The sequence below is a fragment of the Oryza glaberrima genome, chromosome 5 (assembly GCF_000147395.1).
Source record: "Oryza glaberrima chromosome 5, OglaRS2, whole genome shotgun sequence".
Lineage (NCBI taxonomy): Eukaryota > Viridiplantae > Streptophyta > Magnoliopsida > Poales > Poaceae > Oryza > Oryza glaberrima.
The window spans coordinates 19985012-20006260 of NC_068330.1; the positions used below are offsets into that span (position 1 = coordinate 19985012).

The 21249-nt window shown below is 47.6% G+C and overlaps 2 protein-coding genes across 2 annotated transcripts; both read right to left on the reverse strand.

The window, feature by feature from the left end:
* Positions 1-4872: 4872 nt before the first annotated feature.
* Positions 4873-6562, reverse strand: LOC127772526 (uncharacterized). Its single transcript, XM_052298460.1, has 3 exons — positions 6015-6562; positions 5737-5916; positions 4873-5637 (listed from the first exon to the last, which is right to left on the reverse strand). The coding sequence occupies exons 1-3, from the start codon at positions 6438-6440 to the stop codon at positions 5290-5292; spliced, it is 954 nt and encodes a 317-aa protein (XP_052154420.1). The 5' UTR covers positions 6441-6562; the 3' UTR covers positions 4873-5289.
* Positions 6563-9339: 2777 nt separating this feature from the next.
* On the reverse strand, positions 9340-12509 carry LOC127772808 (protein NETWORKED 2A-like). The gene is made up of 2 exons (XM_052298785.1): positions 12140-12509; positions 9340-12018 (listed from the first exon to the last, which is right to left on the reverse strand). Exons 1-2 carry the CDS (start codon positions 12231-12233, stop codon positions 9503-9505), a joined length of 2610 nt encoding a protein of 869 aa, XP_052154745.1. The 5' UTR covers positions 12234-12509; the 3' UTR covers positions 9340-9502.
* Positions 12510-21249: the final 8740 nt, after the last annotated feature.

The window sequence follows — 21249 nt, forward strand, 5'->3', positions numbered from 1 at the left end:
CATCTACTTTTGATAGTCATATTTTATCTTGACACACAGACCAAGGATAAGTAGTTCTACTTATCATTCATTTAAGCATGCTACTAGTCATTCCTCGTAAACAAGCGATTCATTAATACTACCTCCGTCCCAAAATAAGTGCAGCCATAAGTTTCCGCGCCCAACTTTGATCGTCCGTCTTATTTAAAATTTTTCTATAATTAGCATTTTTGTTGTTATAAGATGATAAAACATGAGTAGTACTTTACTCGTGACTTGTGTTTTTAATTTTTTTAAGAAAATTTTCAAATAAGACAAATAGTCAAAGTTGAACGCGGAAAATCATGGCTGCACTTATTTTGGGACGGGGGGAGTATTTACATTTCTCAAAGCCCATGTAGCCAATCATGTATGTAAGAATGAAGAGTCATGCATTAAATTTGAGAAAATCATTAAGATGATAGGTTGTTGGATTGAAATATAACTATCAAAAATAAAATTTTCAGATTTGGAAAAGTAGGTAGAGGGAGTACTTTCCATGTACAGTAATCGATTTGCGGGCTTTCGTGGGCCCAGGCGACCAGATCGGCCGGCGGCGAGGGGGACCGCATCGCCGTGCTTCTCCGTCGCCGCCGCACCACTTCGCCGAAGCTGGAGGCGTTGGCCCCCGCGCGGTGGCGCCGGGGGAGGGCGACGGCGGCGGAACGCCGGCGAGAAGCGCGCCGCTGAGCCGTCGATCGAGGCGCCCCCGCGCAGCAGTAAGTACTACGCCCTGTGCGTTGCGGGAGGCGGGAGAACATGGCTGCGGCCGTGGAAGGCACCGGGCGTCGACGTCTGCTGCGCCAACCCCGGCGGCCGCATCCTTCTCCGGCGGGCCGGCGCACCGCGCGCCGCAGGCAGCCGGTTGGTGGGGAAAAGGTATACCGTATACCTGCTGCATGAAATCTCCTTTCCTCTAAGAGCCGAAAAATTCACTAAATTACACTACAGTTCTGAAATCTGTAGCAGCATTTGTACGGTAATGACATCGATGGCACTGACAAACAACATTTCAGATTTTCATCAGCTTATATCAGATTGCATAGTCTCTGAGGCGCACCAATGCTGACATTACAATCTACAAATCACTTTCTGATTTTTGATTTGCACGTTTGGCTGTCGTATGGTGACGGCATCAGGAGAAAGAGCACAATACCTACACTACACTTCACTTATACAACACTAAGTCACTAATCCTAGTACTTATACTGTGAAGTTTGTTTGACCGTCCCAACAAATATTGGAAAGACATCCACTCTTAAATATATATTTTTGTCCAGCAGAACATTCTTCCTAGAATAAATTATCTGAGACTAGCCACTTGGCAGTGGGGGATCCTGAATTGGGTGTCATGAACAAGCCTTGCATGATTTACCATTTGGTCACAGGGACCCCTTTTATGTTCTGATCATGCACATTATTATATTTGAATTTTAGGTGAATATTCCATGCATCTTTTACGTATGGTCTCTCCACTTCCGTTGAATACCGCAACACTTTCTGACCTTATTCTCAAATAAAACTTCATTCAGCCCTGTTTAAGCTTTAATTGGACCAATTGAAATGAAGAATTTCCAATTTCCGACAGAGATCTGTCGAGTGCACAAAGATTGTGTATCCTTATCGTGTCCACAATCAAGAACTAATAATTGTAATTGGTGAAGGGTTAGTAGGCCAGCTCCTAATTTTCTTATCAGAGTCAACATTAGCATCCACAGGCACTTTTGTTCATGCCATGTGTTCTTCCCTCACAATCTCCTTATGATTGATTTGTCCACGGGAGAATTGCCATCACTTCGGTTCTTGCTTCATTTCTTCTCTGGGTAATGGAATAAGGTGTGAGTGAAACACCTCACATGATGCCTTTCTTCTCCCTCCACTTGAGAAAGCAAATTGTTCCTGTAATTTGAAATCGGCCGGCTTGCTGAGCTGCTGACTGTGCTGGTAATTACCGGCAACATGCTTTGCTCCTAGCATTATTGATTATCTTGTTTTATTTTTTTTTTCCCACATCACATAAATGAAACAGTGTTGGGAGTTAAATCTACTAGCACAGGAGCCAACTAATCTTGTACCAGGCACATTCATCAGAATTATATATATGCAGGCTTAGGCTACACAAAAGCTTGTACTAAACAGTACTACTAGTTAGACTTGTCATCATAGTGAAGTTAACAAAGTTATCACTTATCAGTGCATCGTACTTGGCATTAGCGGCCGACAGAGAATCTGCCAGCCACACTCCCCACCTCTAGGGGAGGGGAGTGACAGTCAAGTATCCCTTCATTCTCCCTCTACAATGCAGCTCATGCATAGCCTTTTGATGGAAAAGCAGAAATTCCAGAGAGGCAGCAAGAGCATACCATTTTGATTAGCTCACCACTGGCTCTCCTGGTTGCCCTAAAGTAAGAAGTAGTGTAGTACACTTTTGTAGTTTTGTTGCTAATCTATTCGGCTAATTCCTACTATATTGATTTTGGAATCTTGTGTTCTTTGGATTTACTTACCTTTGTATTCCTGCAAGGGTCAAGTGCTCAGGGGCGGATCTACAGTATAAGCGTCGGTGTCAGGCGACACCGATGACTTTCGGCAAAACCTATAACAAAACTGCTTATCCATATACTATAACACTATGTTCTAAGTATAATTAGCATACTATGACACCGACAGACACGTTATGACACCAACAAACTGATTTTCTGGATCCGCCACTGCAAGTGCTGACAGATTTATTGCAGACTCGCAGTCTGTCTTCAGGTACATCTGAATTGTTTACCCATTACAAACATGCATCAGAGCTTTCGATATTTATTGCATCATGTACTGAAAATTTTCTATACATTAGCGTATGGTACATTCTATGACAAGTTTAAGTTGCTGATACAACAATAGAAGCATTGCAACTTTTCATGGAATCTCATGACTAGTGACAATAAGAAATATCTTAGGACTGTAGGGAGACGAGATAGCCGTATGCTAGTTGCAAGAGGCATCGGTTTCATTCATGCAACATTGGGCCGACTGTAAAAAGCTTACTCATTGCTCTTCTCATCATTGAGTCACAATGCTTGGATTCCCTCTTGACCGATCTTTTGATATCATGGCAACCTCTGGTGCTGCACCTTTGCCAGTTGCAAACAGTTTGGAGGGTAGTTCTTGGTCGTCCATTACTTCACTGAAGATTCCGAAATCCAACAAAATTCAGGCCGTTCTTCAGAAAGAAGCAAGCACTGCAGAGCTGAACTCTGCTTCATTGGGTGCTCTTCATGCCATTTTTAAAATTTCTTTATAGGCTACATATCTAGGACAACTCCTGCTTTATTCTTGATGATACTCATTTGCTGCATTTGAACGGTTTCAGATGGTCAAAAAGGAAGGCTGCTGAAGATTGGCTGCATTTGGGCTCTTAGGAATCGATATGTGCCTGCAGAAAGATCGGTCAAGATTATTCCTCACGGTTAATGCTGCACTGGCTGTTCATTTGGTTAAATTTTGCTTGATAGCAGTAGGATGTTTAGAGCTGCCAGCTTCAGGCTTCCGTAGTGCCGTGTTCAAGAAATCAGTGTGTTGATTCTATGACTGAAATAGTTTGCAAGACATGGATAGTATATAGAGAAAATGTCGCTGCTTTTGCCAATCGCATCATCAAGGCAACAAAGCTATTCCACTATCTTGATTCTATGACAGTTGAAAGAGATATAAGCATCTACGTAACTTAAACCGTGTTATTCCAGACAGTGTAAGCACCAAGATCTCCGATGGCCAAACCGGCCGTGTGACCGTATTCGTACCAAATAAAAACAGAATTACTTTTTCCTCGAAGAATTCGTATTGGTAGATTAAGATAGTAATAAATATACAATTTCAGGATCTACTTTGGTGGATGTTATTTTCGATGTTCCCCTTCTCTGGGTTTGGTGTTTGTACTTTTATTTTTCTAAATGAAGTTAGGCAGCTTCTGCCTTTGTTTTTCAAAAAATAAATTTTACGGTCCATGTGAAAGTACCGAGAAGTTAAATATTAGAATCTACGACATACTCCCTCCATCTAAATAAAGACAAACTCGGGCTATATATCTAAACATGATGTAGCAAGGATTTGTTTTTTTTGACAGAGGAAGTATATAGCACTCTCAAGATGGAGATGGCCAGGTGCATCTCCCATCTCCAGGATGACAATCGACAAGATCAAACCTCCCTAGAAAACCATAGTGGCAAATCTGCAGAAAAATGAGGTGCCACACTGATTGAGCCAAGCCAAGGTTGCCATGTCAAAGCACTCCTATTGGTAATCACAGATGTCTACAAATTCAGAATTAGGGACGTATAGCACTTGCAAGAAGAAAGATATCTACCTGCCTCGCCTGTGTTACTGCTATCAGAGACAGTCAGACGGTGACCGGCACCTTGTAACTTGTTTAGAAAAGAATAATGATAAGGAAATATCCCCTTTCAGACATTTCATTGGTTAAATTTTTAATTTTTAATTGTTTGGAAATTTTTTTAAATTTTAGATTGTTTGGATTCTCCTGATCGGTTGAAAATGCTTGGACTCCCACGTATTAGATTCTGTGTTCACAACTGCTTACATTGTGGATAAAAATTTAAGTCTTAAAAATGCTTATATTTGAGAACATGGAGTACCAATGAAAGGCAATTTGCCATATGTAACAAGACAGGAAATTTCCGGCAGGCAGGTACACACACCCCTTGGCTGATTGGCTCAGTGAGCTCCTGGGGTCAGCTACTTGCCATTGCCACTTTGGCAGTGAAAAAAAAAAAACAGAGAGAGAAGAGATTAAGCAAGCATGCCACGCACTAACCACAGGGGCGACCAACATGAGCCGCCACTAACGAGCAAATTGGGAGCAAGACAAAAGTTGCAGCACTCAAGACTTTCTTCAAATTTCAGGTGTGACAGAAAGCAAAACCATGGCCAAACTTCTATCGGAGAAAGATATCAAAGTAGTACTAAATGCCTACTAAATTGCTAATCCTGACCACACAAAAACAACAAGCTGGTTTTTCTTGGCTTGGTTCACGAGAGGGTCTATTTCTTTTCCCTTTTTTTACCCTTCTCTTTTCTTAGCTTCTATAACTAATTTAAGGCGAAGTTACACTACGGCGACAAGAAGGTCAGCGACGCCACTCCGACCACCGCACTGTCCACGGCAGCCGCCGCTCGGTTGCCTCCCCCCGCCTTCCTCGCACCTGGCAGCGCCAATCAGCTGCTGCCGGCGTGTGTGGCCGGACAGGTCAGATCAGCTCAGGGTCAGGTCCCTGAGCACATGTCAGCGATGCTGGCCCACAGCTCGTAGTCCTCGTCGTTGCCGTCGACGGCGACGTCGAAACCAAGCTGCTGCTTCTGCTGCTGGTGCTGCCAATTGGCCGCGCCAGCTGGCGTTCCCCACCACTGGCTCTGGCTCTGGTTGTCGTAGCAATTGCTGCTGGTACTGTTGGTGAGGCCGCTGTAGGCGCAGTATCCATAGCCATTGCCGTACACCTCGGTGTCCAGGCCGGCCACCGCATCGGCCTCGGCATCGGCCTCGGTTTCGGCGTTCCTCGCGAAGCGGCCCTGCACCCTTGGCCTGCTATCTGCCAGCGTCTTCCTGCAGGCATACTGGAAACGGCCAGGGGATGATGATGATGATGAGCTACAGTAGCTGCCATGGTCAATTGCTTGCAAGGGAAATGGAAATGCGGTTTTGTAGGCCAGTACATTGATCTTCTTGTGGAAGTTCCTCTGTTGGCGCTTGACGCGGTACCTCTCGATCCTCTCCTTGCGTTCCTCGGCGCTGTAACGGCCCACCTTCTGCGAAAACGGGCCGCCGACCTCCTGGCTGCAGATGTCACCTGAAAACGGCGGCGGTGGCGGTGGCGATGGCGGTACATTCATCGCCTGTTGTGCATCAGCATAGGGTTAAGAAAGTGAATTTACCAAAAGTGTTTGTTAATGGCTACAATTCCAGCTTGAGATTTGGGTTGGGGTTACATTACCTGCAGGTCGCCGGTGCTGAAGACACGGCGCAGGGTCCCGGAGCTGAACTCCAAGAGATCGCCGGAGGATGATGAAGTGGAGGAAGAAACAGGTGGGAGGGGCTGCAATTGGCAAGCTGGAGCAGACGAGTAAGAGAATGCGGCATTACTGTTGAGGAGGTCAGACAACCGGTGGTGAAGGAGGGAGTGCGAGCTGGTGCTCCTGTGGATGTAGAAGGAAGGGAGGGAAGAGTAGTAGGAGGGAGGCGGCGCCGAGCCCGCAACATTGGGAAGAGAGAACATGCTGCCCTTGTCGTCGACGAAACCGCCGCCGCTGCCAGGAATTTCAGTTGGAGCTGTGGGCAGAGCCGAAGAGAAGCTCAGTGCATGGTGCATGGAGGAGTCACTGTAGGTTGGTGGCGACGAGGAAGAAGAAGGATGGAACATGGCTTTTGAACTGTGGATCCCTTTGATGTGTTGGGAGGCTTATTGCAAGTGAAGGGGATTGGTATAAAAAGACAAAGTTAAGTGTGTGCAGTGTATACTATGCACCAAAGGCAGTAGGGCCACTCATTTTAACAAGGGCATAAAATTCCTAACATTACAGCTCTAAGCTAATAACAGCCAACAATCATCAAGTCAAAAGGATTATCAGATGCATGAATAAAAGATCATCATGTCTAAATAGAAGATATACCATGTCATGTACACCTAAAATGATCATTTAGGTGTACACCTAAATGATCATTTAGATGCAATTGTACTCATGTCTAAATGATCTTTTTTGGGGGGAGTACGCATAAGACTTGCATATCTTTGTATTAAGATGGTATATCTTCTATTTAGATATGATAATCTTTTATTCATGCATCTGATAAATTGAAAAATGATCATTTTTCAAAGATAATACAACTTGAAAAATGATCATTTAGGTGTACATGTCTAAAAAGATCATCATATCTAAAAAAGATCATTTAGACATGTACACCTAAATGATCATTTTTCAAGTTGTTACACTAGATCGCACCCATCTACCAAGTTTATATACCGTGGACGCAATTTACTCTAAAATAAAATATGTATGTGTTACTGTGTGCTCCAAGTAAACAATATCAGGCCTATTTGATAATCAAATTTGCCATTGAGAATCACTATCATGTTTGCTCATCTACTGTTGAGCTGTATGGCAAGGCAAAGTTGTCCCCCTTTCTATATAGCTAAGACATTGGAAATGTAGTTGAAAAAAAGGACATTGGAAACGAGAATATTTTCCAACAAAGCAAAAGATGTTCAAAATCTAGCTGCTTTGATAAAAGACTAAGAAGCATGCTGAATTTAAGAGTTGAAGAATGAACAGGTGTCAGACCCATAGCTAAGGAATATGCTCCAACCATACATGTATTAAGAAAAGGAAAAGATGCCATCAATCCTTCTGTATTAAGAGATGAACGAAGGTACAGAAAACCATCTGCTACTGCTATTTTTGTACGTGGACCTACCGCGAGCATGTATATACAGGTGATCTTACCAGGAATGGTAGTTTTGAAATCTTCAATCAAATCACAAGCTCACAGCAGTCACAGCCTGAACTTGTCCCTCCCTGATACACATGAGAAATAAGAAGCTCCTACCTTTTTCTAAGAAACCTACTTAAAGAATTCCATAGCACATTTTCAAGAACTAGGAAACAGTGGACTTCAATTATTTTATTTATGTATTGCACTGCACATATTTTTTTAAAAAAATAAAAGAGTTCAGTGAGCCAATTATGAACAGAATTTGGGACAGTAACAAGCAACAGGTTTCAAATATAAATGCACAGCTCACATATACTTTGGTCCACGAGAATCACCAAGGCAACAGGACTAGCAACTAACATATGGAGAAGGGATAGAAAGGTGTAGAAGACATACTGTAGTTGATATCCGTATACTGCTTGCTACAAGGAAACTCAAGCCCGCCTTTCTCAACTTCCAAAGGTTTCAATTTTAATCCTTAAACAGAGTCTAGAGGTTTCCCAGCAGTCCTATCTTTGATTCTGTACAATGAGATCCTGGTTCTGTAGCCAACATGAAAGCATCACTATTGCAGCAATTTGCAAGAGTTCCATCTAAGGTTGGTGTCATTTTCAGATATCTGTAGAACTATCCATAATTAGATATTTGACTATAAGAAAGTAAGAAACAGGAACTTACCACAATACCACTCCAAGGATCAGAAGAGCTTTGAGAAAGCTGGTGAGCAGACTGGAAAACTAAACAGTTCCCCCATAAAGCAAAGTAGCACACTATGCATGGAACTAGAAACAGTGAGTGTATTGTGGATAGAAAAGGATTGGTCACATCTGATAATTGACAGCCCATTTGTCTCCTCCTAGAAAATCTTACTGTTCATAGACAAGTGAACGGCCAAGGTAGTTTTAACTTCATACAATGCATTTTGTATCATTAATATCAGACATACCTGATCAAATCCACCCAAGGTAAGACCAAAGACCTAAGACTTGCAGTAAAACTATTAAGAGACAAGAGCATCTAATGAAACAAACAGCGTCCACCATTATTCCATGAAAAAAAAGGTGCTACTGAAGAAACTAAATAGAATTTCAGTAGCACAAGAAACTTACAGTTTCCTTTTTGTGATGTTAACATGTCAAAATATGAAATTTATATTGAATCATGACATGAACCATACTGTCAAATACAATAAGTCAATGGACACTATTGTCAGGCAACCTGCCACTAGTTGAATCATGCATGCAAGAAAGGAATTGCTACCCAAGATTTGACAAATGAACCATTTTGCTTGGTACCATGCAAAAAATCATAAAGTTCGAAGAAAAAAAAACATGTGAGAAAGGCGTGTGGGCCTGGGACCACACATCATTTTCACATGCAAGCCCTCGTTTCATTCTCACATGCAATAGTATTTTCCAATTCACACATGTTTGAGATTGCACTTACCTATGTTTTCTTAAATTGGAAGGATATTGTGCATATCAGCAATTCTAAGTTCTACAAGTTTGTGCACAGCAAGAAATTTCATTTGATCTGAATTTCCATTCATTTGCCACATGCCCACAATACACAGACTAATTTCATAGTTTCCTAAACATGGCTAGAAGATTAACAATGTCATTAACTCATGATATGATACACTTGGGATATAGCAAAATAGTTGTACCACTATTTTATATAGGCATTATCAACTTGACCTCAATTTGGCAATTGAAGGCACTAGAATAAGCACAGGTTCTCCCAGTAACAGGAGAATTATAATGAATTTAACATGATACATTTCCATCAGGTTTGGTTCTGGAAGTAAGGTCAGATAAGCAAGCTAACAATGCAGAAATGAGCGGACAGGATGAACCAAATTTATATTAAGAGATGCAGGGTTCTTTACATTTAAGGTCTATGAGAAACTGCATATACCACAAATCAATTGACAGGTACACTGAGCTCTGTTCTGTATTAATTGACAAAAGAAAGTTGATGATCCAACCATTCTCATCTACGACCAGCCCTTGAGCCACTGTGATGCTTATGCACCCCAGGACCCATGCATGAAAAGAGTGATGGTTTCTTTGGCTTCGTGCCGAACAGGAAAGTTCTAAGGGGAACTCCAGCTTTCGTTGACAGGTTACGGAAGTTTTGCTGAGCTCGGTTGCTTCTTGCTATAGATAATTCAAGATTTTCTCGGAGCTTCAAGAGCACCCTGCCAACCTCCACTTGGAGACCTCTTACATGGTCCAGCCCAGCTTCTAGCTCTTTAGTGACTTTGTTATTCTCTTGTTTCATATTAAGCACCTCTCCTTGGAGTTTTGCAGCTTGGAAAGGGGTGAAGTGAACTTCATCGCTTTTATCCAGAGTTGCGATCTTTGATATCTCCTCTTGTATGCCACAGAGTGATGAGAACCTGTTCTCTAGTTCTCCTTTTAATAGCACATTTTTTTCTATCCAAACTTGAAGATCTGTGTTCAAATCCCGGAATTTTTTTTCTAGAACAGCTGACTCCAGCTTTGCTACCTGATAACTGATAGGAACTCCATCTGCACCACACTGTGCCTGTGCATCAATCAATTTATCCATCTCAGTTTTTAGCTTGTCAAATGATGTTTGGAAATTCCGTATTTGATGATATGATGTGCTAAACCTCAACCAAAACCCCAAGTTATTCTCCAACACCCTGTCAATCTCTGCTCTAAATTTTTCCTCGGAAATTGACGAAGCAAGTTGCTCTTCAACTTGGCATTGCTTCATGTACTCCTCTATTTCTGCAATCTCTTTGTCTTCGGTGACAGGAGTGGTGCTTATTTTGGAAGTTTCTTCAGACTTGTCCACATTCTCAGGAGCAGGGGCATTTATCTTTCTCTGCAAAGAACTTAGCATGCGCCGAAGAGAGTGAATCTCCTCATCTTTCATTGCATTGGCACTCTTCAGATCCTTCAGCTCTGACATTGACCTTGAATGGTACTCTTGATTTGTCTTCTCAATTTCTGACAGCTTTTGCTCTGTACCCTTGTAGCTCTGAAGGACAGATGCATACCCCTCTAATAAAATCTTGTCCTCACCATCAGATCCATTTGTGTCAGGATGTTGCTGCACCAAAGGACCCTCGGAGCCTTTATCTTGTTTCTCCACTTCATTCTTTGAACCATCTATTGAATCGGATGTTTGTTTCTTGGCATACTGACTTGTTACCTCTGAATCTTCTTCTTGACAACTTGACTCTTGGGATGAATTCATGAAACCACTGTTTTGGGGCTCAGGTTCATGTAATTTTTCTACAAATTCAGCAAGTTCACTGCAGGCTGCATTCATTTCTTTATGAATATTCTGTGTCCCATTTTGTATGGAGTTTCCAAGATGTTGGACTGCTTGCAAAACCTCTTCAACTTGCTTCAATCTGTCTACCAGCTTACTGGAATCAGCAACCAAAGCCGACTTCTCTTCCTCCAAGGCTTGCAGGCGCCTGTGAAGGTCGTCTATCTCAGTCTTCATTCTATTGATCTGAGCATTCTGTGAAGTGGTAGCAAGCTCTAGGTCGATTACCTTCTCCACAAGTCGGTCAACCTTATCTGCTAAATCAGTGACCGATACCCCTGGGTGCAATTCAATTAGTTCTTTGACCTTTTGGCATACTTCCTGCAGGTCAAACCTGATCTCATTCTGAACAGAATCATCAACATCCCCAGATGGCATTGCATGGATGTATTCTTTGTCACTGTTATCAGGTTCATCATTTTGCGTATGAGGCTGCCCACACTCAGCTTTGAAGGTATCAAGCTTCTTCTTTGCTTCAATGAATCGTTTAAACTCAGTTCTTGCCTCTTCAGATGATCTACGTTGCTGGTCCTGTAAATTAACCAATGTATCCTCGCAAGACACAATGGCTCGTGCAGCCATCAATGCCCGGGCTTCATTGTCTTCAATGGCCGCGCCAGTGCTAAAAGCATCCTGCAAGCTGCAAACTTCATCCTGCAACTCCACCACCTGCTTCTCAATGTCCAGATACCTGCCCAGCGCGCTGTCATAAGAGGTCTTCAAGAACTCCTTCTCAGTCTGCAGCACCAGGATTTGCTTTTGCAGCTTGTCGATCTCCTCCTGTGCATTTTCCTTGTTCATGTGGGAGGTGATCCTCCGGTGCATCTGGGTCCTCTTCGGGACCGGGCTGGTTCCCCGGCTAGCGCCGCGTGACCCCATTGGCAAACCTTCCAGCGCAGGAAATTTGAAGTTGCTGAGATCGATCCCGGATATCGCCTTCTGGAATCCTTCCCCATCGGCATCTTGCATGGAGAATTGGATCTGGTCCGGGAACGCTGTGGCAATGGTGTGGTTGGCCTTGTGCAGCTCGCTGGATATCCGGTCATAGCGGTCAGCCAGCGCCTGGTAGGACCTGAACATCTCCTCGACGTGGTTGATGAGCTCGGGCCGGCTCTTGAAGTAGAGCTCCGCCTTCTTGCCGAACGAGTCGCCGTCCGCTCCGATGAGGTTGAGCATGGCCTTCACCCTGTCCTCCATCTCTGCATACACACACACAGAGAGAAACAAATTAACCCAAACACGCCACCGTCACCAACATGACCGGAAGATTCTGCAAACGCGCATTTCGCCGAACACGCGGGGGGTGAACGAGACGAGTACCGTGGAGGGTGGTGTCGAGCCACTTGGACTGGGTGGTGCGGATGTGCGACGCCCACCACCAGGAGTAGGCGTTGCTCGCCGCGCGCTGAAGCATAGCCGGCCAGGGTCACGCCGCGCCGCGCCGCGACCGCCCGACCCCCCCTCCTTCTACTGCTACTACTATTACCACCACCACCCGCTCTCTCGGCGCGGCCTGCCGCGCGACGCGACGCGACGGACGTGGGGTGGTGGCTCCCGCGGCGCGCCCGTACGGCACGAGGCGAGGGTTGCGGTGGTGGCGAGACGGCGAGGCGGCCGGAGGAGAGAAGGGGCGAGGTTGGGGTATCGGTGGTGGTGGTGATGGCATCGCGAAATAGGAGGCGTGGGCATAGTTAAGCCGGCGGGCGGCTGGGCGCGACGCGCGCGGGGGCGGATGGGCGGGTGGGGGAGGATGGATGGACGCTCGCGCGAGAGAGGCGGAAATTACACCGGCTTTAACGCGCGGGCGGTCGCGGGGGCGTCGGCTACCGTGGCGGCCGGAGGGCGATGCCGCGATGGCCATGGCAGCCGCGCCCGCGAGCGAGGGAGGAGGCGGGGCGCGCGGCTTACGGTGGATTTCCCTCTTTTTGCGCGGGGCGAGGCGTACGGTGGGGTGGTGCGGTGGCCGGGGCAGGTGGCGCGGTGGCAGGGCTACAGCTAGCGCGGTGGTGGTGGGCTCGATTTGGTGTTTGCTAATGGGAATAAGTCCACTTTGACTCCCTCAACTATAGCTTCACCCCCTCAACTATTAAAACTAGAGCAATTTGACCCTCTCAACGGTTTCGAAGGCCGATTTCGCTGACGTGGTGCTTTGACTTGGTGCAACCTGCTGAGTCATATAGTGTGGACTTGCACGTTAGTGTCGCATACTATTTCTTTTTTATTACTCCCCTCTCCGCTCCAACTTATCCAATGCACTAGGCAGACGGGCGCACGACAACGAAGACGACAAGCTTGAGCGGGATGAGGGGAGGCGGCGGTAGACGGCTTCGGCGGGCTAGGAGCTAGCCACCGGTGTGGCCCAAGGCAGAGCGTCGACGATGTGGGCTCGAGTCAGAGCGGCCACGCGCAGTGCGCTTCAACATGGAGCGGCCAAGAAGGAGGAAGATGATAGCGCGCCCCCGCCAGCTCCGCCTCTCCCTCATTTCCACCTTCTACAAGCTACCCTAGCGAAGGAGGTGGTGCGCGGAAGAGATGGTCGCGGATCTGGATGTTGATGAGCACTGCTGCTCCTCCGCGAATCTGGATCAGTGCTTATTCTATCATATTACTGTTAGCCGATTGGTTTCTACTGGATATTACTATTATTTTATTGCATAACCATTAGTCGATTGTGTCGACAGGTGGTACCCGTAGACCGGATATAGAGGGTATTGGGGTACGTTGGTACAAGGATCTACGTAATACGACACAAACAGACAAAAGACGAGGATTATACTGGTTCAGGCCCCTTGGTAGGTAATAGCCCTAATCCAGTTGATGTGGGATTATATGGTGGAAAACACATGTTATAAAGGGAACAATGGAACTTGACGGATCCGGCGAGATCGTGGTCGAGTTGGTTTGACTAGATCCCCGGCGATTTGGCTCCTTGCAAGCTCCGACTTCGTAGGCTGTGAGGGTTGTGTTGGCTCTGAGATTCGATGCCTCAGGTCCTCCCCGGGGGGTCCCTTTTATATCGCAGGTCAGGCGGTTTTCAAGTAGAACTCGGAGATAACAGACCCTATACGATACATTGATGACCCAGTCTTGTCCGAGTAAGACTCTTCCCATCCGTAGACTTCGTGAAGGATTTCCTTAGTGTACGCGGGAAGTATCCGTATGCGCGTGGGTATGCCATACCGATATGTAACGTATATCGAAGGGTAAAGGATATGCCTAACCCGTAACCCTGACAGTAGCCCCCGACTTCTGCTTAAATGAACTCGTGTAACCATTCGCGACTTGTCGTGTCGAGACTGTTGTCATTCCCGGTGTGAGGACCATAGAGACAGGACGTAGTCGAGAACACCGTGTGAAGCCCAACGGTCACGAGTGAATTTAAACTGAAGTCCAAAAAACTGCCGCACGTAATGGACCCAGAAATCTCCGGCGGGCATCTCTCCCCTTTCCTTGGAATTCGCACAGTCGGAAGTGCGTCTATTTAAAGGAATTTTGGGGATCCATTTTGAAGTCCGCCTATTGTGAAGAAAACATCCCACCTGTAAGCGCTCTTCGTCTTCTCCGTTGCCACAAGAAACCCTAGTTCATCGATCTGAGCCCTTTCTCCGGCGATCTCTGATCAGCGATGGATCTCGGCAAATCATCCTCCACCAGTGCGTCGCTGAAGAAGCTTCAGGAAGACAGCGCCCTTCCCGGTCGCGGAACCATGGAAAGGGAAGCAGGAGGTACTAATCCCCAGCCCGTCTTAGGTCGCATGGTTGCGATTGAAGACTATATTCTCTGCGGTTTTCTCCCCCCGCCTTCCGAATTTCTTCTCTTGGTTTTGAACTTCTATGGTCTTTTTCTTCTCCATTTGAACCCCAACTCTATCGCCTTTCTTAGCATCTTTTCTCATCTTTGTGAGGCCTACATTGGGGTAGAGCCCTTTATTGATCTCTTTCGCTTCTACTATGAGCTGCGTTGGATGGAGTCCAACAGGGTGTCTGGTTGCGTCGGGTTCCGACTTCGAGATGGCCTGAAGTCACGTTATATCCCCTTCCAGTGCCCTTCTTCTCACAGCAAATGGCGGACTAGGTGGTTCTACCTTCAGATCAAAGATTCGGACCCTGTCTTCGTTGTTCCCAAAGAACAACCGGACAAGATTTCGTCTTGGACCGCAAAGCCCCCTTTGACCCCCTCTCTCCAGTCGTTTATCGACATTATCGACGATCTCCGAGTACGAGGCTTGTCGGGGTATGAAGTCGCTGCAGACTTCGTTGGTAGGCGGATCCAGCCGCTCCAAGCTCAGGCCCATCCAGCCTTTGATTATTCCGGACCGGAGGACGCGACCCGGGTTTCTCCTCGGGGTATCTTTCTCGCATTTATCCTGACATGCTCATGTTCACGTTCCTCTTGATTTATCAAAATTTGGTCTCGATTCACAGGTCTGAACAACGAAGCCGTGGAACGTCGTGTTGGCCAGGTGATGATCAGTGGTCCGACAACGGCGAGTACCATCCCCGTTCCCCTTTGTGAGAAAGGGACGGCCGAACATGATGTTGCCATCAATGTAAGTGTACTCCAAAGGCATTCTGCGTTTTCCTTCCGATATCACATTGTGACTTGATTAAGCGTAGGCCCTTCCTCTGACTGACATCATCGGGCCGCTCGCGGACCATCAGGTGGCGGCGTCTCTGAAAGAGAAGGTCGCCAAGGAGGCGTCTGATGCTGCTGCTGCTACTACAAGTGGTGGCAATGTTCCGACAAAGGGGAGGAAGTTCTCCTCTGTGAGCGGACATCATCGTAAGGCATCACCCCCCTCGGTAAGCTATCCTGTCGTCAGATCGTACAGCCAGAAGAATTTCGCCTTACTTCGCATCGACCGTTTTTCAGGCCTCAGACACATCTCCCCCGCCTCCACGACGACAACGCCTTGTGACGGTTGGCGAAAAGTAAGTAGACGAACTTAAGTTTCCGTGATTTTATTCGAGTGTTGTCTGAACCATGGCCGTCTCACAGGGCGGCGCGGGCGAAGGCTGCGCAAAACGAGTCCGGAGGGACCTCTGGCGCGTCGCCCGCTGCGGCCTCGTCGAATGTCGTGCTCGTACCCGGGGGCCGCTAGGTGACACCAAGCGGCCCAGTCAGCGATCCTGCAGCTGGCCGTGGTCCACCGGCTACCGTCCTTACCTGGGAGGAGCTCCAGGTCGAGATGGGGCGCCTCCTCGAGGCTGGTGCTCGCGGCATCGGTCGCGAGATTGCGGAGGCGAGGTCGGCGGCGTCGTCGGCAAACGAGCGGGCTGACCGGCTGGCACACGAGTTGTCGGAGGCTTGTGAGGACCTCAAGAAGATGAGGGAGTTGGTGGCCGGCAACAAGCGACAACACTAGGGGCTCGAGCACCGCATGTCGGAGCTCGGGAACAATCTGTCGGAAATCCGTGGCTCGTTGCGGGTCACCTATACTGGTCTGCACCAGCTCGCCGGGGAGTGTGGCATTAAGTCTACTATCCCGGCGAATCCCAACGAGTTCTCGCTGACATCTTCTCTTGCGGAGCTGGCGGCGGCGATGGAGGAGATCCCCTCCAAGCATGCGGCCAGGATCGGGGAGGAGACATCGAACGGGATCTACACCGGGGCGTGCCACGTCCTTGCGTGTGTAAAGCTGGCGCATCCTGAACTCGATCTGCGCGAGATCTTGGATTAGGGGGTGGCTAGCAACACGCGTAAGGAGGTGATGGAAGAAGTCGGTGACCTGGGGGAATCTGTTCTCCCCCTTTTTGAAGAGTAGGGCCTCTTGTACTCCCTAGATATGCTGTGTAAAACTGGATCTTAACCGCCTTTGTGCGAGCAGTTATTATTCTAGCTTACTCTTGCATGTTGATCTTGAAAGCTTTTTGTCCCTTGTAGAGATGTTGATGACGAGGATGTCCAGCAGCGCGGGCAACCCGAGTCACCGGCGATTATTCCGGCTCTCACGTTTGAACCACATGCGTCGCCCGACAATGTAGACCAAACCCTTGCCACGGGGACGGAGATGGCGACCACTTCCTTAGGTTAGTGATCCATTCATCCCTTTTTGCGCCTTTGACTAGATCACCTATGTTATCGGAAGAGGCCTATAGCCTGACTTAGTCGTTCCCATACTAAGCAGATCTCGAGAGCGCTCTTGCTGGCCAAGATCGTCGTATCCAATATTGGAAGACAAAATTTGAAGTAGCGGAACTCAAGAGAACTATGCTTGCAGTGAAGAAAAAGCAGGCTGTGGAAACGCTCCGAGGTCGCGAGGTGTAGTTCAACTCGTACTTGAAGAGTTGCTACACATCCATGGCCAAGGTTTGTAGAGAGCTTCGAGTACCTCGTGGGGATCCCGAGGAGTCCGCGGCCGGGTACGTCTCGTGGCTGAACGGAGCCTGTGCTCAACTTGATAGCGTCGGCAAGCGTATCGACGAGGCCTTGAAGCAGGAATGTCGTCGATCGAGCCGATATGCCGGAGGGCACGTGTTGGCTTGTCTACGAGATCATCGCCCGCGCCTAGACCTCGATTTCCTCCGTGAGGGTTTTGCTCGTTCTCGGAGGACTCCGGTGGAGATACACCACCTGGCGAGGTCGATGGCGCCGTTGGCGGAGAAGATATTCCACTCTATGGATTGGCGTTGGCCTTCTTGGTAGTCTTCGTACCCTGTGATAGATATCTCAGGAAAAAGGTGTAATATAGCTTTGGATTTGTGTAAAAACTGTAAGAAGTATTTTGTGAAATAGAAAAGAAATCTATCTTTAACAGATCTTTCTTACTCCGGTTGTCGTGTGTAAGAGTGTGTTCTCAGTTCACGACTTTAGTCAGTCGTTTGAGTCGTACACTCTCCCTAGCCCCCAGCCTTGTCGTCGGAGGAATTTTCTCGGAGGATAAGGCTCTTGGATAAGCTCTGATCCTAGCTCCCAGCCGTGAAGTTGGAAAGTTAATTTCCGATTTTGCGGCTTGGTTAATACGCACGGCGAGAACTTTTACACGACCAGATCTTACATGGTCTTTCGTCTCTACAGGATCTAACAAGGCCTTATCGGCTTTGGGCGTCCCCAGCCGAAGATCCCTTAGGTTCCTCGAAGGCCTTGTCAAGACGGCGTAAAGGGACATGAGGATAGGTTTCAACACTAGGTGTCATCAGGGTAAGGGATCATCGGGCGGGGACACTTTGATTGTAATATGGGCCTAAGAATAGGCTTTATTGATACTGTAAGGTGTCTTACAGGTACGGATGGTATTGACTCATACACAGAATTTACGTAGTTGGTCAATGTTCCAAGAATTTGCTAACTCGCGACCCTCGCCGTCTACAATTTTGAATGCGCCTGGCCGCAAGACTTGTGTGATCGTGTAAGGTCCTTCCCATTTGGGTGAGAGTTTGTTTCGCCCTGCTTGGCTTTGAACCCATCGGAGGACATAGTCGCCGATCGAAAGTATGCGTGCTCGGATGCGCTTCTCGTGGTAACGGCGGAGGGCCTGTTGATAGCTGGCTGCTCGAATGGCAACTCGTTCGAGATGTTCCTCCATTAGATTTACATCGAAGTTTCGCTGCTCCTCCTGGTCCTCGTCGGAATGCTTCTGTACTCATGTACTCTGATGTCGTAGCTCGCTGGGGAGCATGGCCTCCGAGCCATACACGAGGAAGAAGGGTGTTTCCTGGTTGGACGTCGTCGGTGTGGTGCGTATGGCCCATAGTACTGATGGGAGTTCTTCGACCCATTTTTTGTCATGTGACATGAGCCTGTCGTAGACGCAGGTTTTGATCCCTTGTAGTACTATACCGTTTGCCCTCTCGACTTGTCCGTTGCTTTGAGGGTGGGAGACCGAGGCGAAGCATATCTTGACTCCCAGCCCGATGTAGTAATCCTGGAAATCAACGCTGATGAACTGGGAGCCGTTGTCGGTTATGATGCGGTGCGGTAGTGTAACACCCTGAAAATTCGACCGACAAAAATCTAAACTCTAAAAATACGGATTTTCAAAAACTTTTTAAATTAATTGCATCATGCCGATCCTATTCGCCTATTTTATTTGGATTTGATCTCGAAGTTTATTAACCGTGAGTAAAGAATAGTTAGTTAGGAATAAACCATAAAAACAAGTTGGTAAAATAAATATAAATTAAAATAAAGATTAGGTGTGGATAGAAATAAATAAAATATTATCGCGACCATATTTGGATCAATTAAATTTAAATACGATGGGATAAGAATTAACCCTAACTAAAACTCAAATAAATTATATAAAAATAAAATATGAGTAATATTAATCTAGGGTGGATTCATTAGTTAAAATAACACAAATATTGATTAAACTTCCTATATACAAAAATTAGGAATTATGGAATCAAATTTAAATAGAAAATGGGCTAAAATCGGGAAAATAGGAAACTACACTGTTCATTAGCCTCTAGGTGCTCGACATGGTTCCCCTAGCCCCGCCCCTTCCCCTGCCGCACGCGCCGCCCGCCCGCGCCCCGCTTGCCCGCGCCCTGCTCGCCCGCGCCCCGCTCGCCCGCCGCGCCGCCGTCGCCATCGTCACCGCCGCGTCGCCGTCGGCCTCAAGCTCCGTGCCGCCGCCTCGCGCCTTGAGCCGCCGCACGCCGTCGCCATCGTCGCCTGCCGCCGCGCGCCGTCGCCATCACCGCATATCGCCGTCGCCATCCCATCGCCGTTGCCGCGCCGTCGCCGTCGCGTCCCGCCTCGCGCCGCGCGTGCGTCCCGTCGTCCGCGTCGCTCGCCGCCATCCCGTCGCGCCGTCCCATCGCCGCTGCTGCCGCCCGCCGTCACGTCGTCGCTGCCGAGCCGTCGCCGTCGCTGCTCCGCGCCCCGCGCCGCGCCGCGCGCCGTCCCGTCGCCGCGCGCCGCCGCCACCGCTGTCACATCGCGAGTCGCCGCAGCCGTCGCGTCACCCCGTACCGTGCTGCCTCGCGCCCCGAGCCGCCCGCCCGTCCCATCGCCGCTCGCCCGTCGTCTCGCCCCGTCGCCGCCGCGCCGCGCTACCGTCGCGTCACCACCCGTCGCGTCCCGCCCCGAGCCGCGCGCCGCCGCTGTCGCCGCCGCCGTCGACGTCCCGTCGCCGTGCGTCCCGTCGCCGCCTCGCGCCCCGCGCCGCCGCGCCGCCGTCGCGTCGCCCCTTCCCTTCTCTTTCTTTCCCCTCCTCTCCCCTATAAAACTCCACCCTCTCCCCATTTTCCCCACCCCATCTCACCCTTCCTCCCCTCTTCCCTCTCCATTGCGCCGCCGCTCTCGTGTCGCCGCGCCGCCGTTCCCGTGCCGCCGCGCCGCCGTTCCCGTGCCGGCCCGCCGCCGTTCCCGTGCCGGCCCGCCGCCGTCCCCGTGCCGCCGTGCCGCCGCTCCCGCGCCACCGTGCGCCACCGTCGCCGCTGCCGCCGCCGGTGAGCCGCCCTCCTTCCCCCTCGCGTCCACCGCCGCCGCCGCTCGGGTGGGAGAGAGCCGAGAGAGAGAGAGGGAGAGGAAAAGAGAGGCCGGCAAAAAGAAAAGAAAAAGAAAGGAAGGAAAAAGAAAAGGGAAATAGATAGGAAATTAGAGGGAGATTAGGGAAGTTTAGAAAATTTAAAATAATTAGAATTTAGTTATAGATTAGTTATAGCCGTAGAATTGCGAAATTTAATATAAATTATGGATTATTCTTGGTAATTTCTACAAGAAATCAATTCGCGGTAGTAGTTTAAATGTAGATAATAACTAAACAAATAGATGAATTCTTATAGATTATTATAGATTATTTTTGGGTAATCCCTATAAGTAATCGATTCACGGTAGAAATTCGGTTTTAACTACTAGGGATTTTACCCGTGTATTATATTTAATCATTTAGTCATAGACTAAATTAAATCGTACAATATTTCTAGGATTCCGTCCGATATTTAGCTCGCGATAGAAATTTCTAACCTATTATATGGATATAATGCTCGGTTAGATTAAATTAAAAACTTATGACAACAAAATATTTATACCCGCAAAATAGTTTGAATCGAAATTGGGTTTGCCTTAGTTCGCGAATAGTAAAGTTAATATAAAAGAATTGACTTACGCGCTCGACTTCCACTTGGATTTATTTGGATTTTACTTGAATTCTAACCGAATTCAAAATCGATTCTTCGCACGTACTTGTAGAGCCCGAGAGAGTTGCGGATCCAAGCGAGGACCAAGACCCGCAAGACCTTGAGCAAGGCAAGTCATCACTATTCTTTGAACATGTTGATCCCAATTGCGAAATTATTTTGTTTACAAATAAAATTGCATGCAATGATGAACATCCTACTTGTGATTATGCCATGCCTTGATTATTGTTTGCCCTTATTCCTTCGTAACCATGTTTACGTATGAGTCCCTAGTCAATTATGACAATTGCTTAGAAATGCTATTCTAGAATTATGCATACTCATATTTATCAAATGCTATATGCT

Excerpts from the sequence above, each read along its gene's own strand:
- LOC127772526 (XM_052298460.1), bottom strand. The coding sequence starts at position 6,440 with ATGTTCCATCCTTCTTCTTCCTCGTCGCCACCAACCTACAGTGACTCC. Across the intron at positions 5,917-6,014 it reads TCAGCACCGGCGACCTGCAG|GCGATGAATGTACCGCCATC; the intron begins GTAATGTAACCC and ends GATGCACAACAG. Across the intron at positions 5,638-5,736 it reads ACTTCCACAAGAAGATCAAT|TATGCCTGCAGGAAGACGCT; the intron begins GTACTGGCCTAC and ends GGCCGTTTCCAG.
- LOC127772808 (XM_052298785.1), bottom strand. The coding sequence starts at position 12,233 with ATGCTTCAGCGCGCGGCGAGCAACGCCTACTCCTGGTGGTGGGCGTCG. Across the intron at positions 12,019-12,139 it reads GCTCGACACCACCCTCCACG|AGATGGAGGACAGGGTGAAG; the intron begins GTACTCGTCTCG and ends GTGTGTATGCAG.